This window comes from Paramisgurnus dabryanus, chromosome 14, assembly GCF_030506205.2.
Source record: "Paramisgurnus dabryanus chromosome 14, PD_genome_1.1, whole genome shotgun sequence".
Classification (NCBI taxonomy): Eukaryota; Metazoa; Chordata; class Actinopteri; order Cypriniformes; family Cobitidae; genus Paramisgurnus; species Paramisgurnus dabryanus.
The window spans coordinates 5,554,938-5,574,388 of NC_133350.1; the positions used below are offsets into that span (position 1 = coordinate 5,554,938).

At 37.1% G+C, this 19,451-nt stretch overlaps 1 protein-coding gene across 6 annotated transcripts in view; it reads right to left on the reverse strand.

The window, feature by feature from the left end:
- Positions 1-328: 328 nt before the first annotated feature.
- Positions 329-19,451, reverse strand: part of arhgef10la (Rho guanine nucleotide exchange factor (GEF) 10-like a) — a 172,205-nt gene continuing 153,082 nt past the window's right edge. For all 6 annotated transcript variants that reach the window (XM_073811800.1, XM_065241163.1, XM_073811799.1 and 3 more), the window contains 3 exons: positions 11,118-11,289; positions 5,614-5,736; positions 329-4,372 (listed from right to left, as the gene is read on the reverse strand). In XM_073811800.1, coding sequence (XP_073667901.1) covers positions 3,840-4,372; positions 5,614-5,736; positions 11,118-11,289 — 828 coding nt within the window. In that variant the 3' untranslated portion in view covers positions 329-3,839. The remainder of the gene's footprint in view (positions 4,373-5,613; positions 5,737-11,117; positions 11,290-19,451) is intronic.

Consider the following 19,451-nt stretch of genomic DNA (forward strand, 5'->3'; position numbering starts at 1 on the left):
TGTCCCAACACGCATCAATTTATTCAGTTCTGACCTTTTATTGCAGCTCCTTGGCTTTTTCCAGTGTGCATGTCATTTAATGCATCACGCTTATCCACGATCTTTGAGTAAACTCTATGTAATCACAAGGATTTTTGCCTTTCCGCAGGTCAACAAGAGATGAAAAAATGCGAGGGTCTGCATAAATTCGACAGCTTAGAAACCAAGACTATTCTGGATATAAGTTTGCTCTACTATTTTGCACACTTTATAACTAATATTTGCACAGATAACAGAGGTTTCACATAAAAATCATTTAAAAAAAAAAAAAAACAAGAAAAGGCACTGATATTTAAAGCTTATTCTTATTTATTAACAGTGCATTGACAATAATGTGAGACGATTTTATTAGCATAAAATGTTTTAACGTTTCAGTGCATTTGGGGCACAAATGGAAACTTCAAGTAGTTACGTTATGAACACATACATGTACAGTAATGTAGTTTGTATTATTCATGTTAAACTGAATTCACTTTAATTTTTTACATCCAAACAATGCATGACTGTTGTAAACTCTACAGTTATTATAATCAGTGGGATAGTATGGACTTTGTAAATGTTTCATTTGTTATTATGCAAATAAAAAACAATTTAAAGGGACGGTTCACCCTAGAATAAATATTTTGTCACCATTTACTCCATGTTATGTCATTTGAACCCCCAACTTGTTTTTCAGATAATAAGCTTGATATTATAATGTGGTTTGTTAAAATATGACAATATTTGGCCAAGATACAACTATTTAAAAAAAAACTGGAATCTGAGGGTGCAAAAAATCTTAGACAATCTTACACATATTGCTAATGTTACTTTTTAATTTATATTTTCGGTAAACAATTTAGAAAATATTTCCATGAAACATGATTTTTACTAAATATCCAATGATTTTGGGCACAAAAAATTATAATATTGACCAATACAATGTATTGTTGGCTATTGCTATTGAGAGTTTGGTTCCAAAACACGATAAGCGGCATTAAAAAAAATTATTTACCGCCAAAATCAGTATTGAATTTGATCAGTTTTAACTCTTTCCCCGCCATTGACGAGATATCTCGTCAATTAAGAGAAAACGCTTCCCCGCCAATGACGAGATTTTCCGTCTTTCCGGAATACCGCTATTATCCACCAGGTGGCGCCATTCCGCAACTTTTTAAAACCGGAAGTATTGCCCTATGGCAAGCTGCTGCATGTCCGTGTCTGTTTTAAAGATCGCTCTGAATGGGATCTCTATGAAAAGTCCGTCACAAAAATGGAATTATTTTTGCTTTTTGCTCAAAATATGGTGTTTTTGCAAAAACCTACCCATATTCAAAAGCTGATTACAAAAGAACCACTGAAGGTAGGATGAAACGGTTTTTTGTTTGAAAGCAGAGGGTCTGTTCTTTCATTTGGTATATTGTATGTTTATTTATTTAAAGAATAACATTTTCTGGAAGGCATTAAACTTTGGTGATAATCATGAAAAACGCTGGCGCTGGCTGGCAACTTTTTTTAAAAACGCTGGCGGTGAAAGAGTTAAAAAGTAAATTTTACCCAAAATCCAATATCCGCCATGTTATTCTGTCATCTTTTCTCCCTTTTTTTTCTGAAATGCAATAAACGCCTGTCCTCCATCTCTGCAGAATGCAATAAATCCGCTCAACCAATCACAGCGCACCATTACACGCCTTATAAACAATAATGGCGGCGCCATTCCTCATCTACTTTGTACTTCGTGATAAACAAACAAACAAAAACAAAATAATACTTGTGGTGGTTTTCTGTGACGGGAAAGAAACGTAAGCCATCAAAATCAAATAATTTATGTGAGAGGCACTCGGGAGACGGAAAAATGCCGGCTGTTGCTTGTTCTCACAGGACATCATCAAGCTTCTGTCATGCTAACACATTGACCCCAGGGCATCTTATGAAAAGCTTTCCATTATTTTACTCAAAGTCAATGAAAATCTGGCAGGATCAAAACATTCTACAGCTGATCGCTGTCAAAAAAGTTCAGCGACGACGTCCCATGGATAACAGCATTAATAACAGTGTTCTTAATATGACAAAGTAAGTGTTTTTATTAATGACATTAATGTTTATTTTTTGTGATACCACTAGTCAACTAAATGAATATAACATGGCAAAGATGAATGCACATTTATATATTGATTTAATAGATTTATAGCATTTTGAAAAAAAACCTTGTCATTTATTTTTTGTAATAAATCTTTGAAAATCTAATTATGGTTTTGAATTTTTTATCTTATTATAACCTAAAGATGCTATAAATAAAACTAGACTAAACTAAACTAAACTAAACTATGTGAAAGTTTGTAACTGAAAATAGTGGTTTTCATCTTGTCACTTTCTTGGTATAGAAAACACGTTTTTACCGAAATTAGTCAAAATGGATTTATTGTGTTTTGGAACCAAACTCTTCAAATATACCGGTGACTTATGACTAGTTTAGTGGTCCAGTGCCACAAATGTCTACAGGACACTTAAAATATACGACACAAGTCAATTGGAGTTATTATTTAATTTTGAAGCTTAAAGGGTATTGGTAACTACTGTATGGGAGTGGGTGGGGACTGAGGTGGTCACTTTTTTAGCTGCATTTGGGTTCTAAAGAACAATGAAGGCCATTAGAAATTCAATTGACATGAGGGTGAGTAAATAATGATAAAGTTTTACATTTTTGGTTAAACCATCCATTTAAGACAAAAGCTTGCAGTACCAAATTCATGTTACACGCTGTGAAAAATGAATGATGACAACAGTGGTGAGGTATGAAATATAAAACATTATATATTGTTAAAGAAATTGGATTTTAATGTTAAGTTTAAATTAAATCATTAAACCAGTTTCCTCAAACTATCTTTTCTGTTTGCTCAGTAAAGGCTCAGTAACATCTGCAAAGGTAGATAATTGTTCATTAAATTCATATTGAAATTATATTTATGTATTAATGAATTATTCATTTGTTTGTACCAAAACGCAACAATCTATTCCCTTTTACCCTATATAATAAAATGCCTGGCACAAATCCTTATGGTCGACTACTGAATCTGTTAAAATGGATCTGAATACAGTACCTTTTTAACAAAACCAGTTGAACCTCCACAATATTCCTGTAATCAGTGATGCTTGTATTTTTCTAACACAAGCTGCTAATGAATCTGCTTGTTAAGTAATAGAGATTTAAGTGGATGTTTCAAACGGCTAACTTATGGTGAAAACGTTTCCTGGTCACGTCCGAGAAAAAATAGGTGTCCAGTAAAAGAGTTCTAATAAGGCTTTACAATCCCCATCAAAGAAGATCGTGTAGGCCCTGTCAAACATTTTAAAACCGTTTCATGAGCTTTTAACACTCGCCCCGTTCTGTCCTGCCCAGACTTGACTTTTAACAAGAATTGCGTGTTCACATTATCAAGAGTCACGGGGTGAGAAGAAAATCTTGAGGAAGTGTAGAAACCCCCATTCACTTTGCTTTTCGCCTTCTGCTGATATGATTTCTTCAGACGCTGGGGAATATAAAGACCCGTCAGCTGTTCCGTGGAATTCTCCGTGGTGAATTCCAAATGGAAGAAAATCAGCTTGACCTGACTGCGTCCCACAAGGAAATATTCAGTTTGAACAGTCAAGCATTTGATGATGTTGAACTCTGCTGTCTGAGATGTTAACTACATGGACATCTTGACACAATATTTGCTTTCTTGGTATCCCCATTTATTCTTTCCTTATAATAATGATGCAATGTAAAGTCCTGAGACTCATTTTGTACCAAACAAATGTAAAGTTAACATCACTTTTGCTCAAACAGCGAGAGGGAGCTGCCATATCATAAGGGTGTTTTCTGTTGTGACCACTTGTGAACCTTCCCTCAGTCTGCGAAAACCCTTTCCCCCCGAGATGACTCCCACAGAGGTAACCCGATCTCTCCTCACCCCGTCTCTCTCACAGGGCCGTCCCTTGACCCACATATCTGGGTCGTCGCTGAGTTCGTAAATCGATCCGTCTTCCATGATGTGTTCCAGTGATTCTAAAGACGAATCCGAGGCTTCGTCACCCCGTGCGGTTAACGGTCGCCCGGGCAACCCCGAGGTGGAGCGGAGGCGGTACTGTAGCAACAAGCCCCGTCCCTTTGCTTTGCCATCTACATGGGCAGACACGCAGGCCTGCTGGAGAGACTCTTGGGAGGAATCGCTGCGATCCTCGGCACCGCAAGCAGAATCGGGCCCTTCCACGACAGAATCTCGCTTTAGGAGATTCGGTGACAGAGTACTGGAAATAGCAACTAAGAAATCCACAGGTCCACAGTGAGAGTTGAGAGACATCATCACTTTACCTGTACCACAGTAAAACACATAAGAATCAATAAATATGCATTTAAACCGTGAAATAAAATCACGATTTTGCAAAAAATAACATATGCGTAACTGAGAAACACACACTTTCTCTCCCACATACATTGACTGTCGCTTTTACTCTTCCTTGGTAACAGAATTTGACAGTAACAGAATTGAGACTGATTAATTTGGACAACAGGAAATCAAAAATTTTACAGAAAATATTGTTATGGTTTTACATTATCTTGTGATTCATGAAAATAGGCACCAAATTATTCAGATAAACATGTAAACAATTTACTGTTAAGGGAGTGTCTTGCTTGTATTTTGTGAACGTGAGCGTCTCTTTTATCACAAACGGTTTTGACGCGTGTGCAGCAGGCCCTTATTTTGACAAAACACGTGATGCAAACAGGATTTCTCGACACTCCAAACACTTATTTTGAATTAGCGCCCCTCGGTTGAGCAGTCATGAGCTGCCACTGCTTTTAGGTTATTGCAAAAAATAAGTTTAACAAAAGTTTATGTCATAAATTATAGTAAAACTCAGAGCTTACTTTTTGCAATAATCCAAAAGTCTATGGGAAAAATAAATGGGCTGTGTCCCGCTAACTTCCGGGGTTCCCCTACAAAAATATGTCATTCCTTCGGCAGTCTATTATATTATCACCCATATTATCACTAGACCTATTATATATCAACAAATGCAAAACTATGGAGTGTCATAAAGTCCGCTGACAGCAATGTGAAAGACTGAATGCATGCACATGAAAGCTATAAAAATGTTATTTCATCAAATATTTATTTTTTACCTCTTCGTTAATGCATGCATTAATATTGTGTTGTTCAAAATATGTAAAAACGTTTCTTTCTTTGCAGTATTTAAGATCTGAAAACATTGCACTTTGACCAGTTTGTACAATTTTCATTTGCAGGAAAAATGCAAATAATTTATTTGGAATTTGGAAAAAGTGTTCCAATATTCCAATGCCTAAACACATACCAATAAAGAGTACATACTGTAAAAAAAACTCAAAACAATTTCAGAGTCTTTTGCAGAGCTGTGTATCTCAGTTACTCACTGCTAATTCACTTAATTTTCCAAAAATCCAGTACACAGGTTTGGAAGGTATAAGGGTTATAAAATATTCAATAAATAAAACCGTATTAGTTAAATGTTTTAGTTGTACTATCATAATGGAGGAAACTAAAGGAAAAGGTGTAACCCCCATGTCCATACCTGTAATTTTGGGAATACCCTCCAGTTTGGGCACAGGCAAGGTGATGATAATACCCTGGGCTGTACCCACCCACAACAACCCCTGGCAAATCAGCAGACTTGTGACTCGTAGGCTCTTTTGATCTTTAAAAGACAAAAAAAATATTGATTACAAAAAAAACTTTTTTATTCACTAAGTGATTATGACAACATGCTTTTATTGATTTACTGTATTTTTTATCCTTTTGAAAGATTAAAATTATTCTCGACATCATTCTGCTTTTATCTACAGTACAGTCATTGTTTTTGAGCTGAAACTCAAATTAAAGTCAACACACTGCTAATTATCTTGTCCTTGCTATTGTTTTTCTCACGTGTGTGTTACACGTGGTAAAATACTTTAACGTTCAGGTATAAAAACATTTAAGATTACAGATTATAAAGAAAGCAAATGACTTTATTTGCAGAATTCAAATCCCTGATCCTGGATCTCCATGTCTAGAAGAGGGTCACAAGATCAAATTATAGTGAGTGACTGCCAAGCATCTATTTGATTTCTGTCTTTAGGTTGAGCATTTGATGTTTAAATGAAGTATCTGCAGCATGGAAGTTATTCTGCAGAAGGTCATGTAAAAGTAACAACGTTACATGAAAATGTCAGCAGCTGTCAAACATTTATCATTATGCATTTTTTCCTGTTCAAAAGCTCAAATAACAAATTGTCACAAAAATCAGCAGCTGTATAAGTTGTGCACGTATGAATGCTGAATAAATAGGATGTTGAAAACACAAGGGTTAGGGATGAAATACAGATTAACATGAAGTAGTATTGCATATCCTATTAATAAAGTTAAAGGTGACATAGAATGATTGAACAAGGTATTTATCCTTGTTCTGTGATGTGACATGTAGACAAACATTTTTTTGTTTGGGTCTGTAATGCCTTAGAAGCTTCCTAAAAACCTCTCTCAGATAGCTCTATAAGGGCGGGCGATTTTAAACAAGTGGTTTTGCACCTATTTGGCTCCCCCTACTGGCTTAACTTGCAATCTTATTACTGATTGGCTGACTTTGCTGCCACTCAAAAAATGTAGCCAATTATTTTAAAGTGGAGGGGCAGTTAGATGCCTGTGATGTCATAAGCATCAGTTTTTCAGATTGGGCTGTTTTCTGGCTGACATTTCTAAAAGAGGAATTACTATGAGACTGAGATGTTTAGCATGTTTAGCACTTTTTGTATGTTTGTGAATGCGGGTAGACTACCATTATTCAACAAAGACAAGGTAAAAATGGTTTTTCATTCTCTGTCCCCTTTAAAGACAATGACTCAAAGGTTTTGATAACTGAAGAAAAATGACTTTTAAGCATCTAGTTTTTCATGTCTGAATGTCCCAACTAAAGAGAAGAAAAAAAATGCAGAACAACCAGTGACTTTGAAATGAACTAAAGTAAATCCAAAATGTCTTTGTTCTGCTGAACACCAAGTAACATTAGAGGAATATTTGAAGAGTTTGGTTCCAAAACGCAATAAATCCATTTCGACTAATTTGTTTTCTATACCAAAAAAGTGACATGATGAACACTACTATTTTCTGTTACAAACTTTCACATAGCATCTTTAGGTTATAAGAACATAAAAATTCAACATTTTCAAAGATTTATTATAAAAACGGATTATTGTTTCCGCAAAATGCAAAAATGAATCAATATATAAATGTGCATTCATCTTTGCCATGTTATATTAATTTAGTTGAATACTGGTATACATTGATAAAAAAACATTAATGGCATTAATCAAAACACTTACTTTGTCATATTAAGAACACTGTCATTGCTGATGTCATCCTTGGGATGTCGTCGCTAAACTTTTTTGACAGCGATCAGCTGTAAAATGTTTGGTCCTGCTCAATTTTAGTTGACTTCGCGTAAAATAATGGAAAGTTTTTCATATGATCCCCTGGGGTCAATGTGTTAGCATGACAGAAGTTTGATGCTGTCATGTGAGAACAAGCAACAGTCGGCATTTTTCTTTTGCCTGATTGGCTTTCTTCCCCGCCACAGAAAACCACCACAGGTTTATCAATGCCATCAAAGTATTGTTTTTTTGTTTGTTTGTTTGTTGATCACGAAGTACAAAGTAAATGAGGAAAACTAGGATTCTGTGTGTATTCAACACGCCACCATTATTGTTTACAATGCGTGGAATGGTGCGCTGTGATTGGTTAAGCGGATTTATTGCATTCTGCAGAGAAGGAGGACTGGCGTTTATCGTGTTTTGGGGGAAAAAAAGGAGAAAAGATGACAGAATAACACAGCGGATATCGAATTGTGTGATACTGACCTGATACAATACTGAATTTGGTGGTAACTATTTTTTTATAGGCGTTTTGGAACCAAACTCTTCATTTGTAATCAAGCAGTTTTGAAGCACCAAATTACAAACATTGCTCAAAATATCCTCCTTTGTACAGGTTTGGAACAACTTGAGGGTGAGTAAATGATGACAGAATTTTAATTTTGGAGTGAACTATCCATTTAATTTATCAACCATCACCTATTTAAGACCACTACTGAAACAACCACATCAGTTTTCATCGGACACACTTGTTTATTTTGCCTGTTATTCAGAAATAAACTACTCTAAAAGGACTGTGTTGTTATTGATTCTTTGCAAAGTTTACCGAAGTTATGTTTGTTCCACGAATGCCATTTGTTTATGTTATTACTGCTGAAACCATCTATATGTGATGTCTGTGTATTAACATATTCAGGAGAACTGACGGTATGGGAAAGCAGCATCTGCCAAAGCTTATTTTTGCTTTTATGCTCTGTAGTCTGTGAAGCTTTTCCTCCATTACCTGGAAGTGCAGTTCAGGAAACCTGCATTACAGATCTAAATGCATCTGCCTGCCTAAGTTCGACAATAGCCTTGGGGTCACTGAACTTTCTAGACATCATTGCCACAGCACTGGCCATTTCGGCTTTGAATGTCTTTAAAAATACAGCTGTAAAAAAATTGTAAGGCGGGGTTTTTCCCTTTGTTTCTCGGGTCCTCTAATGTTGGATTCACACCAAAGGCGGTAGATGCGGCAAAAACGCACTGTTTGCGAGTAGTTGGACGATTGAACATTTAGGGCCCTATTTTAACAATCTGAAACGCAAGTGCGAAGCGCAAAGCAAAAGTGACTTTGTGGGCGGATCTTGGACGCTGTTGCTATTTTCCAGGCGGGAGAAATAACTCTTGTGCCAGGCGCAAATCAATAAGGGGTGGTCTGAAGTAGGTTCATTATTCATAGGTGTGGTTTGGGCGTAACGTCAAATAAACCAACGTCATCCAACATTTCCTTTAAAAGCAAGTGCACAAGTTCCATGGCGGGTTGATATTATTATGACGGATTTACCAGGCGCACGCCAAAAGCGGTTCACAGCCGAGGAGACCCACGTTCTTATAAGAGCAGTCAAAGGCAGAGAAGTTGTTTTGTATGGCGCCCAAATCAGCGTCGGTTAAACAGGCGTGGGAGGAAATAGCCGCAATTGTCTCATCAGCTGGCATCCCCAGGACGTTGCGCCGCAAGCACTACAATGATGTCAGGAGACGGGGGAATCCCAAGCTTGCCAGCATAAATCGGCCACGCCGTGTAACGGAAGGTGGATCTGCCTCTATACAGGACCTGATGCCAGCAGAGGACATCGCTGCGTCCACCCTCACTGCTGAAAGCCAAGAAACGCAAGCAGTCCAACCCCAAAGTACACTTACAAATCAAGTTCACATACATTAAGGTTTCTTATGAAAACATTTTAATTATTATTTACATAAAATAAACGTAATACAGCCACACAACAAACTTATGAAAATATTTTAATCGTTATTTGCATGATAGTTTTTTAATACAGCCACACAAAATAAATAAAAACTATCACCACGATGCTCAACACAATGATTTCCCTTATCTCATGTCTTAAATATTTTTTATTGTAACAATTTATGATTTGCAAAAAATAACTGTTGCATCTGTTTAGATTAGATAAGCAAAGTGTGCGCGCGTTGTGCACGCTATACATTATGGTCAAGCATGCGCCCTTAAAATAGCATAATGAACAACGTGCAACGCGCCACTGACTTCAGACTAGTTTTTTCTGGTCAGTGGCGCAATTGTTTTTGAAACTGCAAAATAGCATCAGGGATGGTTTGCGCCGGGACACGCCTTCTTTTTTTGCGCTGAACCGCCCAGGGAGCGCAAGTTCATTCCCTAGTTTGCCGACGTGCGTCTCTGGAGGGAAAAACGCCGGTGCAAAATACGAATGATACATGCGTCACTGACAAAGTCAATTGCGCTGGGTGCAAGATAGAGCCCTTAGAGTTTACGCGCTTCATTCGTGCGTGAAAATATAGTAATTTGAGACATTCCGCGGAAAATCGCAACATCCACTCGCTTCCTGTAATAACATCACTACAAGAGCAAGCTCCTGATTGGTTAATGCAGCGCGAATTTTGAGCCGAAGTTCAGATTTTTCAACTCGTGATTCGCGCAATCTAGACGCCTCATTTGGGCCGCAAGACCTCCAGACGCGCGTAATTGCGTCTTTACATTGACTTAACATTGAAATTATTTCACGCCAGACGCTCTATTCGCGTTTGGTTGGTGTTAACGCATCATAATGACACCGGGCTGTTGCAGGAAACCAGTTGACATTAACATTCACTGGCCAGTTCCTGAAGTCTGATATAGCTCCTTTGGGTTTTTGTACAGCCGCCATCTTTTCATTCCGCTTGATGGCAATTGTCTGCGACAACAGGAGATTCATGTTTTTTTTTTTGTTAAATGTGGACATCGAGTTCAAGTGAAATCAAACGTTATCAGACAGTCTGAAGAGTTATTCTGCTCCGGAGAATTCTGCAAGCTACTGAAGCAGTGCCACCCATATTTCTCTTTATATAGCCGGATGTGTGACATTGAATTGCACTGAAGTGACAATTTGCTCTGCAGATATTAGACCATTTACAAAGCACGCTTGTCGGTGTCCTGGCTCATATAATGAGTGTTTACACAAGCTCCTTTCACAGACAGGGAGCAAAGACACTGGCTTTGGTTAATAATTATTTCATCTAACTGTAGGGGGGATGGAGCATAACAAATTTGAAAAGACAGCAAAATTTGAGAGCACCAGAGGGAGATAAAGGTGAATTCAAAGGAAAGTTAAAAATAAGGGTCGGATAAAGAAACATGCCAAATGCTGGCACATGCCATGGCTGCTGGAGTCATGACAAAAGCATCGCCATGGCAACATTCAGAACAGAAAGCTTTGTCTGTGGCATTGTGCCTATATGTGACTTTTCTGCCGCAGCTCCATTTCTGCTCAGCGGGGTCTTAAGTTAGCTACTTATTCACGGTATATCCCAGGACAGCCATACAGGAACCATTTATGGAGAACTTCATCATTACCTTTGTATCATATTAAGGAAAGATTCAAAAAGAAGATCAAACACGTGAATTTTGTATTTTCAGGGGTGGGGAGATACTCACTGGGGTTGTGAAAAGAGGCGGGTGTGGATATGTTGATCTCCTGTAGGTGCTCCAATGTCTCGGTATGAAACAGTCGTATAGAGGAACCTTCGGAGAAGGCCATCCACACACCACCTCCAGCTCGCACCATTTGGGCCACGCTCATCATTGGATCCTGGTGGACCTCAAATCTCTGAAACATAACAAGTCAATGAGATTAAAGTTTGAGAGACTAAAGGACTCATTATAGTTGTGCGTAAGTCCTATGGCGTATGTGGTCTATATCAATGAAATACTTTAGGGAATAGTGAATGATGGTATAGGGGGTTATTTTGGACACAGCCATTCTGTTGCTGCACTCATTCTTCATTCATAGTTTGCCTACTCCGACAATGTTTTTTGTAAGAGACAATCGTTACCTCAATAAAATTTAATTAAGATTTCATTAAAGATTTTGTTTAAGAAACCAAGCAAGACCTAACAGACCTTAGAACAAATAAAAGCACAAATGTGCCATTAACATTCCTCTCCCATAATAATGGTCATTCATTTCAAAAGGCAGCCGCACAGCTTAACTAATGGGTTAAATGCTGAATCTTGAAACCTTGAGACCAATAAAAATCAATAAGCAGGAACAAACAGAAACACAGTTTGGCACAGAACTCAATAAAGGATGGCAAAACAAACAGTTACAAAACTCAATCTCAATTCATATCTGCCCTTCTTTCCTTCGCTTTCTCCATTACCACACAAATAGAATATTGAACTATAATAACAAAGCGCCCATTGCTAATGTATCTGGCTTTTCTAGTCGCATCTGCAAGGACTCCTCGAGCATGAGGGACAGTGAGCGTCCAGCCACTTAAAGTGGTACTGTACCTTAAGTTTGAAGTTGTGAACAGACTACCATAAATGAGATGCTGTTTAAAGCGTCTGACAGCTTGTTTCCATGGATCTGTCTTTAATCCTATTTCAAGTTATTGCTGGGAGCCAGGATACCATGCTTGGATCCGGTACAGATCATTTTCACATTATTGGAAGCTAGTTGTGAAGTTCACATTGCTGCAAGAACTCCAATGATGAGACACCTGTGTTTCAGGCAATTTAAGGTCATTTGTATCCCTTTATTCTCAGGAGTACACAGTGTGCCTGCTAGGTCCAAAGTTTCTCTTTGTGAAGAAGTTCAGTGCTTATTTGTGGTAAGCTGTATATACTAGAGATGCAGAGATAATGTTTGCGCTTCTGCGCCGTCAAGTCAGGTCACATTTATTTATATAGCACTTTTTTTACAAATCAGCTTTACAAGGAAGACTTGCATAATTCTTAAAGAAATTGTATAGATGTATAATAGAAGCTATAGTATTATTGCACATTTCATTGTCCTCATAAATAGATTATGAATTGATTATATTCATTGACTGTCAATGTAGCATCATATTAAACTAGACATGCTTTTTCATTTTACATAAAATGGCCCAAGAGCAAGAGTTTGATATTACACAAGGAATTTGCAATATATCACGAGCATCATCAAGTGCACGCAGCACAGCACACCTATAAAATTGAAACAGTGATGTCTCTTTAAGTCAAAATGTTAAGTGGGACGGCACAGTGGCTCAGTGGGTAGCATTGTTGCCTCACAGCGAAAAGGTCCCCGCTTTGAACCCCAGCTAGGTCAGGTGCTCTTTCTGTGTGGAGTTTGGATGTTCTCCCTGTGTCAGTGTGTGTTTACTCCGGGTACCCCGGTTTCCTCCAACAGGCCAAAACATGCAGGTTAGGTAAATTGGAGAGGCCAAATTGGCCCTCCCCCAACATGGATCAACTAGTGTTTGAAATAACCGATTCTCGCATGAATAAGCCATAAGGTTTATATTGGAATGGTGTTAAGAATAAACAAACAAAATGCAAAACTAATGTCAGCAGTCTCCCAGCAAGTAAGCCAACAGGGTGACAAAACCACCAAAGGAACCAAAACTCTTGGTTGGGCCAAACGGTGGAGGTATTTGACTTCCTGTGAAATCCCGGGTTTTAGTGTCCAAAATTTTTAGGTCACCCTGTGATGAAAAAGATCAGCAGAGGTCACCTCTCACAATTGTTGGTAATTAAGACACTAGTCACCAGTGTTGGGGTGACGCATTACAAGTAACGTGCATTACGTAATAATATTACTTTTCTGAATTAAAGGGACACAAGGCAGCATTTTTATGTTAATAAATCATCTTCGTACGTCGGTATATGGTTAAATGACTCATTACAGGACGAATGAAAACCCCACTTGCCAGTCAACAAATACGACTTTCAGAAGACGCACCGAAATCCTGGCCAGGACGCATACGGGAAGAATGGCACGTATGGTCACCCTATATATATATAAGTTAATCTGGGCGAATGACGTTTTCCCTTTGCTTGTCTATATATATATATATATAACACGAAAGCAGTAGTTTGCCTCGTTCATATCGGTCGTTCACAGTAAAAATACTATTATGCATGACAACAAAATAAAAATAAAAAATCAGTTGGAAAGGAAACATTACTTACCTAACTGAGATAGACATAACTGCATTGGAAACTAGCTGATAAACTGGGTTGCGAGGGGGGAGGGACAGCAGTTTGTTTTTACGACAGTGTGTTTGAAAGCATTTACTTCCAGACACTAGGGGGAGCGCATAGAGAAATAATACTTAGACTTGCCTGGTGTCCCTTTAACGAGTAAAGTAACGCATTACTTTTTAGATGTACACAATACTATTTGAGTTACTTTTTTATAAAGTAATGCAAGTTACTTTTTTAGTTTAATTAACTTGATTTTAAAAAATTATGTACTGAATTAAACTAAACGTAGTCACATTATGCACTCTATGCGTACATGCCTGTGTGGGAACAGTTTGAGTCTGAAACTGAGATGGCAGGCCAAAGCTCAACATATTTGTAATGAAATATGACATTTCTGAATGCAGAACTTTTCAGTCATACTGTTAAAACACCTGCAAGGCCTGAAAGAGATCAAGCCTCAGCCAAGAAAAAGTAACGCAAAAGTAACTAAAAAGTAACTTAAGCATTACTTTCCATGAAAAGTAACTAAGTAACGCAATTAAGTCACTTAATATTGTAATGCATTACTTTTAAAAGTAACTTTCCTCAACTCTGCTAGTCACACTGTATGAATTGTATGTGTATGTTCGCAATTATTGTATTAGCAATGAGCTACAGAAAAAACAACGCTATCTCACAAGAATTCGTAAAAATTTCACAAGTTGACTAATTCGTATTAATTCATACGACCACATTTTTGTAAAATTTGCCTTGACCCCTGTTACGTACATTGGGGGTAGGGGCAGAGTAAGGGTATTGGGTTTCATTATTGTTTTTTCAGGAGAATCGTAAGATTTTGCAGGATGAGTTCATATGAATTAGCCAACTCGTAAAATATGTACAAATTCTCATGAGATAAACCTGGAAAAACATGGTGAAACAGCATAAAATTACCATGTTTACACCAAAATAACAATAATATGCCTCAACATATTCCTTATTTCTCTAGTGATACATTTTAAATAACTTAATAAAATGTTTCACAAGCCAAATCATATCTCAATTAGGAACCACCATCAAACCTCCATTAATAAAAATGTTGTTAATCCCAAAACATACTATATGACAGGGCAGGTTTGCGTTAATGGAAAAACAAAATTGAAAATACACTACGACATGTAAAGACAATGCAAATCTGTGTTTAATAATGCAGTTAGAGCTGCCCACTGTGCTTAGTTCACTAAATTGGTCTCCGACCGCCTCAGAATGGGCTCTTGGTTCTCAACTGTTATGGTTTGTTGGTTTATCTGAGATATTACCATTAAGATTTAGCATAAACTAAGATCATTACATTTAAAAAGACACTTAGGACCAAAGCACAGCTCATTTTGTTCAAAGGACCTACAGTACTATAATGTTTAGTTTTTATTAATATTACTTCGCTCGCTGCTAATATCCCAAAGGACAACTGTGGATTAGAGTCTTATTAAAGAGATCGGTTCATAAAGATTTGAGCCTTTATAGTCTAAATTCGAAATAATAGTGTAATCTAACACATCGACGAAGTTCACTTTCACCAAATATACAGAATACATTTATCTTCTTTTCCTTTCAGAAAGATGAAACTAAAATATTTATGTGCCTGCCCTTCATTTAACACCTTATGCACACTTTTCCATATCAACAGGAAGTACAGTAACATTAGAATGCACTCTTAAAAATAAAGGGATAGTATATTTGATGCCAAAGAAGAATATTTTTTGGCTGTATGGTGCCATAAAAAACCTTTAACATCTGAAGAACCCCCTTTCAGTTTCCCAAAAGGTTGTTTGTAGTGGTAAAAGGTTGGAATCTAAAGAAATGGTTCTTTTATGGCATCGCCGTGAAACTACTGTATAAATACTAACACAAAGTGCCTTTTTAAAAATATTCTTTATCCAAAACTCAACCTGTATGGGATATTTTGATTAAAGATGGAAACCACAGTTCACGGAACCCCTTTGACTTCCATAGTATTTCTTTTTGTAGAATGGAAGTCAATGAGTGCCATCAACTGTACAGATACTACACAACTGTCCTCTGTATGATCTTTCAAGACTTTTAGTCCTTGCCAGACAATTTTTTTTCAAAGAGCACAGCACGGGTGCCGATTAATACATAGAAACACGTTACGCCTGTTTAAAGAGGCTTCGAACAGCTTTATTTCAAAATGCAGTAATTGGTTTCTAAATCCTCAACATGGCTTATTCCAAACTACAGTCTTCAAAAACTGAAATCCTTAATCTTCAATGAGTTAAAGTTTTTTGGGGATTCAGCCTTTAGTGTCTGTGGTTTGCATGGTTGGAGAACCTTCCAGAAGATCTCAGCATTGTTTCAACCACCAAGCAAAATTTCAGGACATAGCTCTGATTATCTTAGCTCTCCACACTGCAAAATTTTGTATTTTTGTCTTGTTTTCCGTAAAAATATATCTAAAAATTCTTAAATTAAGATGCTTTTTCTTGATGAGAAAAACGACCCAAGAAATAAGTCTAGTTTTTAGACCAAAAATATCAAATTTAAGTGATTTTGTTCATAAAACAAGCAGAAAAATCTGAATTTTTCTTGAATTTAGTGTTTAAGAAAAATATTAAATTTTTTGCTTACCCCATTGGCATTTTTTTTGTGCTTATTTTATGCACAAAATCACTTAAATTTGATATTTTTGGTCTAAAAACTAGACTTATTTTCTTGGGTTGTTTTGCTTATCAAGAAAAAGCATCTTAATTTAAGAATTTTTAGATTTTTTTTTCTAAAAACAAGACAAAAATACTAAGTCATAGTCTAAACCATTTTTGCAGTGTACATTTTCCTGTTATGCACTGCAAAAATGACTTTCTTACTTCGTATTTTAGTCTTGTTTTCAATAGAAACATCTAAAAATTCTTAAATCAAGATGTGTTTTCTTGATAAGCAAAATGACCTAAGAAAATAATTCTAGTTTTTAGTGGAAAACTATACAATTTAAGTGAATTTGTGCTTAAAACAAGCAAAATTATCTGCCAAAGGGGTGAGAAAAATTTGCTTAAATTAAGTGTTTAAGAAAAAAGAACACTTATTTTTAGATTTTTTTCTCACCCCATTGGCAGATTATTTTGCTTGTTTTAAGCACAAATTCACTTAAATTGTATAGTTTTTATAAACTAGACTTATTTCCCTAGGTCATTTTGCTTATCAAGAAAATACATCTTAGTTTAAGAATTTTTATGTGTCCAGCGTACCAAAAGCCTCGAAAAGTACTTACCACCTTTTGTTCCCCACCATTATATTTAAATAGTTTGCCAACAAAGCTCACCATACTGGCATCAAGTATGAGGGCCACACATCACAAAGGTTTCAATGACTCAAACAAGTTACTTTGATTTCAAGTGATTCATAGCAAAGCCTTGCACCAGTGTTTTAGAAAACAATACACCCCCTCCCAACACCTTTTAAAAGTCCTTAAGGAAAGAGGAGCCATTTCATGCCCGATCCTCTAATGAGGCATGAGGGAGTCGAGCGTCTTATCGAGGATTCGCACGCGGTCCCCTGAGGTCTGTGGTGCTAGTGAGGAGCCCTGAGAGCTCAAACACACAGCGACTCTGGGGTTGAGGCAGATTAGTAAGAGGGGGTGAGGTGGGTGCAACAGACAGTTCCTCACTTTACACACTAGCGGACAAGGATTAGCACCTGTTTGCGTGCCCTTGCCAAAGGGGGCGTCTTTTGTTTGAGAGTGAAGGAGATGACTGAAACTGCCTTTGATGTGCTCTCTCATATAATTGACTTGTTAGAAGTGGGTGCCTTTGCGCGTGCTCTCTCTCTCCCTCTCCGTTTTATATTTTTTCTTCAGAGACACGACTGAAAGAATTACAGAGTCCATAAAATAACTGATGACTGATCATATGACATTAGGGATCACATTCCGACATGTCTGACCCATGTTTACACCTGGTATTAACATTACTTTTAATCCAACACCACCTAAACAAGGCAGGGTGAGACAAAGTCTTCTTCATATATTGCAACACTATATCACAGCATGCAGGAGAGAGCTGTTCTTCTCAGCAAGCCCCGAACTACCACACGAGGATAAACCTAACCTCTCATTAGTCCAGTGTAATAGTTGGTGACAAAAGCAGTGCCTTCGAGAGCAGCGTGTTTAAACCCTCTCATTTACAGATCGTAGGCCCTTGTAGATCAGAACATCAGAATAATACATGTTTACAAACCACACAAACAATGAGCAGGGCCATTATGCATCTATCCGCTTTTCCATCACCGTGCCAAACCGTTCTTATTGTATAACCATTCCATTTTGTGCCGGTATGATTAAATGGGTCATTTTCAGCAACATTGTGTGGCTGAAAATAGCATCCTTTGGAATGTAATGCAAATGTGTCAGTCTTTGCCTTGGTATGGTAAGAGTTTACAGACATATGGTGGATGGTAGCGTTATGGTGGACAATTATTTGTTTTTTTTTTGTTTTTAAGACAAACTGTGTTTACTTTGCTCAAATAATGCACTTGAGCTGAGAATGGTTTGGCTCAAAAGGAAACATAACTGTAACCATTCCTTACGTTCTTAAATAGTTTGACCTGACGGTGCAAATTCGCTTTACTGTGTTTTGGAGGGGACTCCAGTGTCTGGTTCACGTGATATGCAAGACTAGACATTACCAGTGAAAAGCATTTTAAACCAAACAGCTAAGTTGTTATCTTCAAACAAAACATGGAGTCCTGCAACAGATGACATAGACCCTGATCCTTCTCCCTGAGTTTTGTTAACTGGATGCTATATGATATATAATATGCAATACAATAATGCTTTAAAGGGACATTTTTTTTGAAAATATGCTCATTTTCCAGCTCCACTAGTTAAACATTTGATTCTAACGGTTTTGTAATCCATTCAGCTGATCTCCAGGTCTGGCGGTACCACTTTTAGCATAGCTTAGCATAATCCATTGAATCTGATTAGACCATTAGCATCGCATTCAAAAATAACCAAAGAGTTTTGATATTTTTCCTAGTTAAAACGTATCTCTCCTGTAGTTACATCGTGCACTAAGACCGACGAAAAATTTAAAGTAGCAATTTTCTAGGCAGATATGGCTAGAAATCGAGGACTTTGCCGTCGTAACATGACTGCAGCAGGCGTAGTGATATTACGCAGTGCCCAAAAATAGTCCCATGCTATTTAAAGATACTTTTTCTCTATTTAAAGATTGTTACATGAGTAGTTACACAAGTAAGTGTGGTGCCACAAAATAAAAGATGCAGATTTTTTAAGCGAATAAAAAATTTGAACTATATTGTATGGCGGAAGAGCAATTAGTTTTTTAGCACTTCGACCTCGGCGCACAGTAACATCATCACTCCTGACTACTCCGTCTCTTGCTCAAACTTGCGTCAATATTACTGCGCCTGAAGTCAAAGTGCTGCAAACTAAGTGCTCTTCCGCTTAAAAAAAAAAACGCCACGTTTTTTTATTCGTCTAAGCTGAGGTAAGAACATAGTTAAATATAAAAAACGGTGGCGTTTTCCTTTAATATAGATATTTTATATAATGCATATTAGACTGCAAAAAAATGATTTCCAAAAAAAAATCTTAGAATTTTTTTCTTGTTTTCAGGAAAAATATCTAGAAATTCTTAAATTAAAATGCTTTTTCTTGATGAGCAAAACAACCCAAGAAAATAAGTCTAGTTTTTAGACCAAAAAATATCAAATTTAAGTGATTTTGAGCATAAAACATTAAAACAAGCAAAAAATCTGCCAATGGGGTAAGCAAAAAAATCTTGA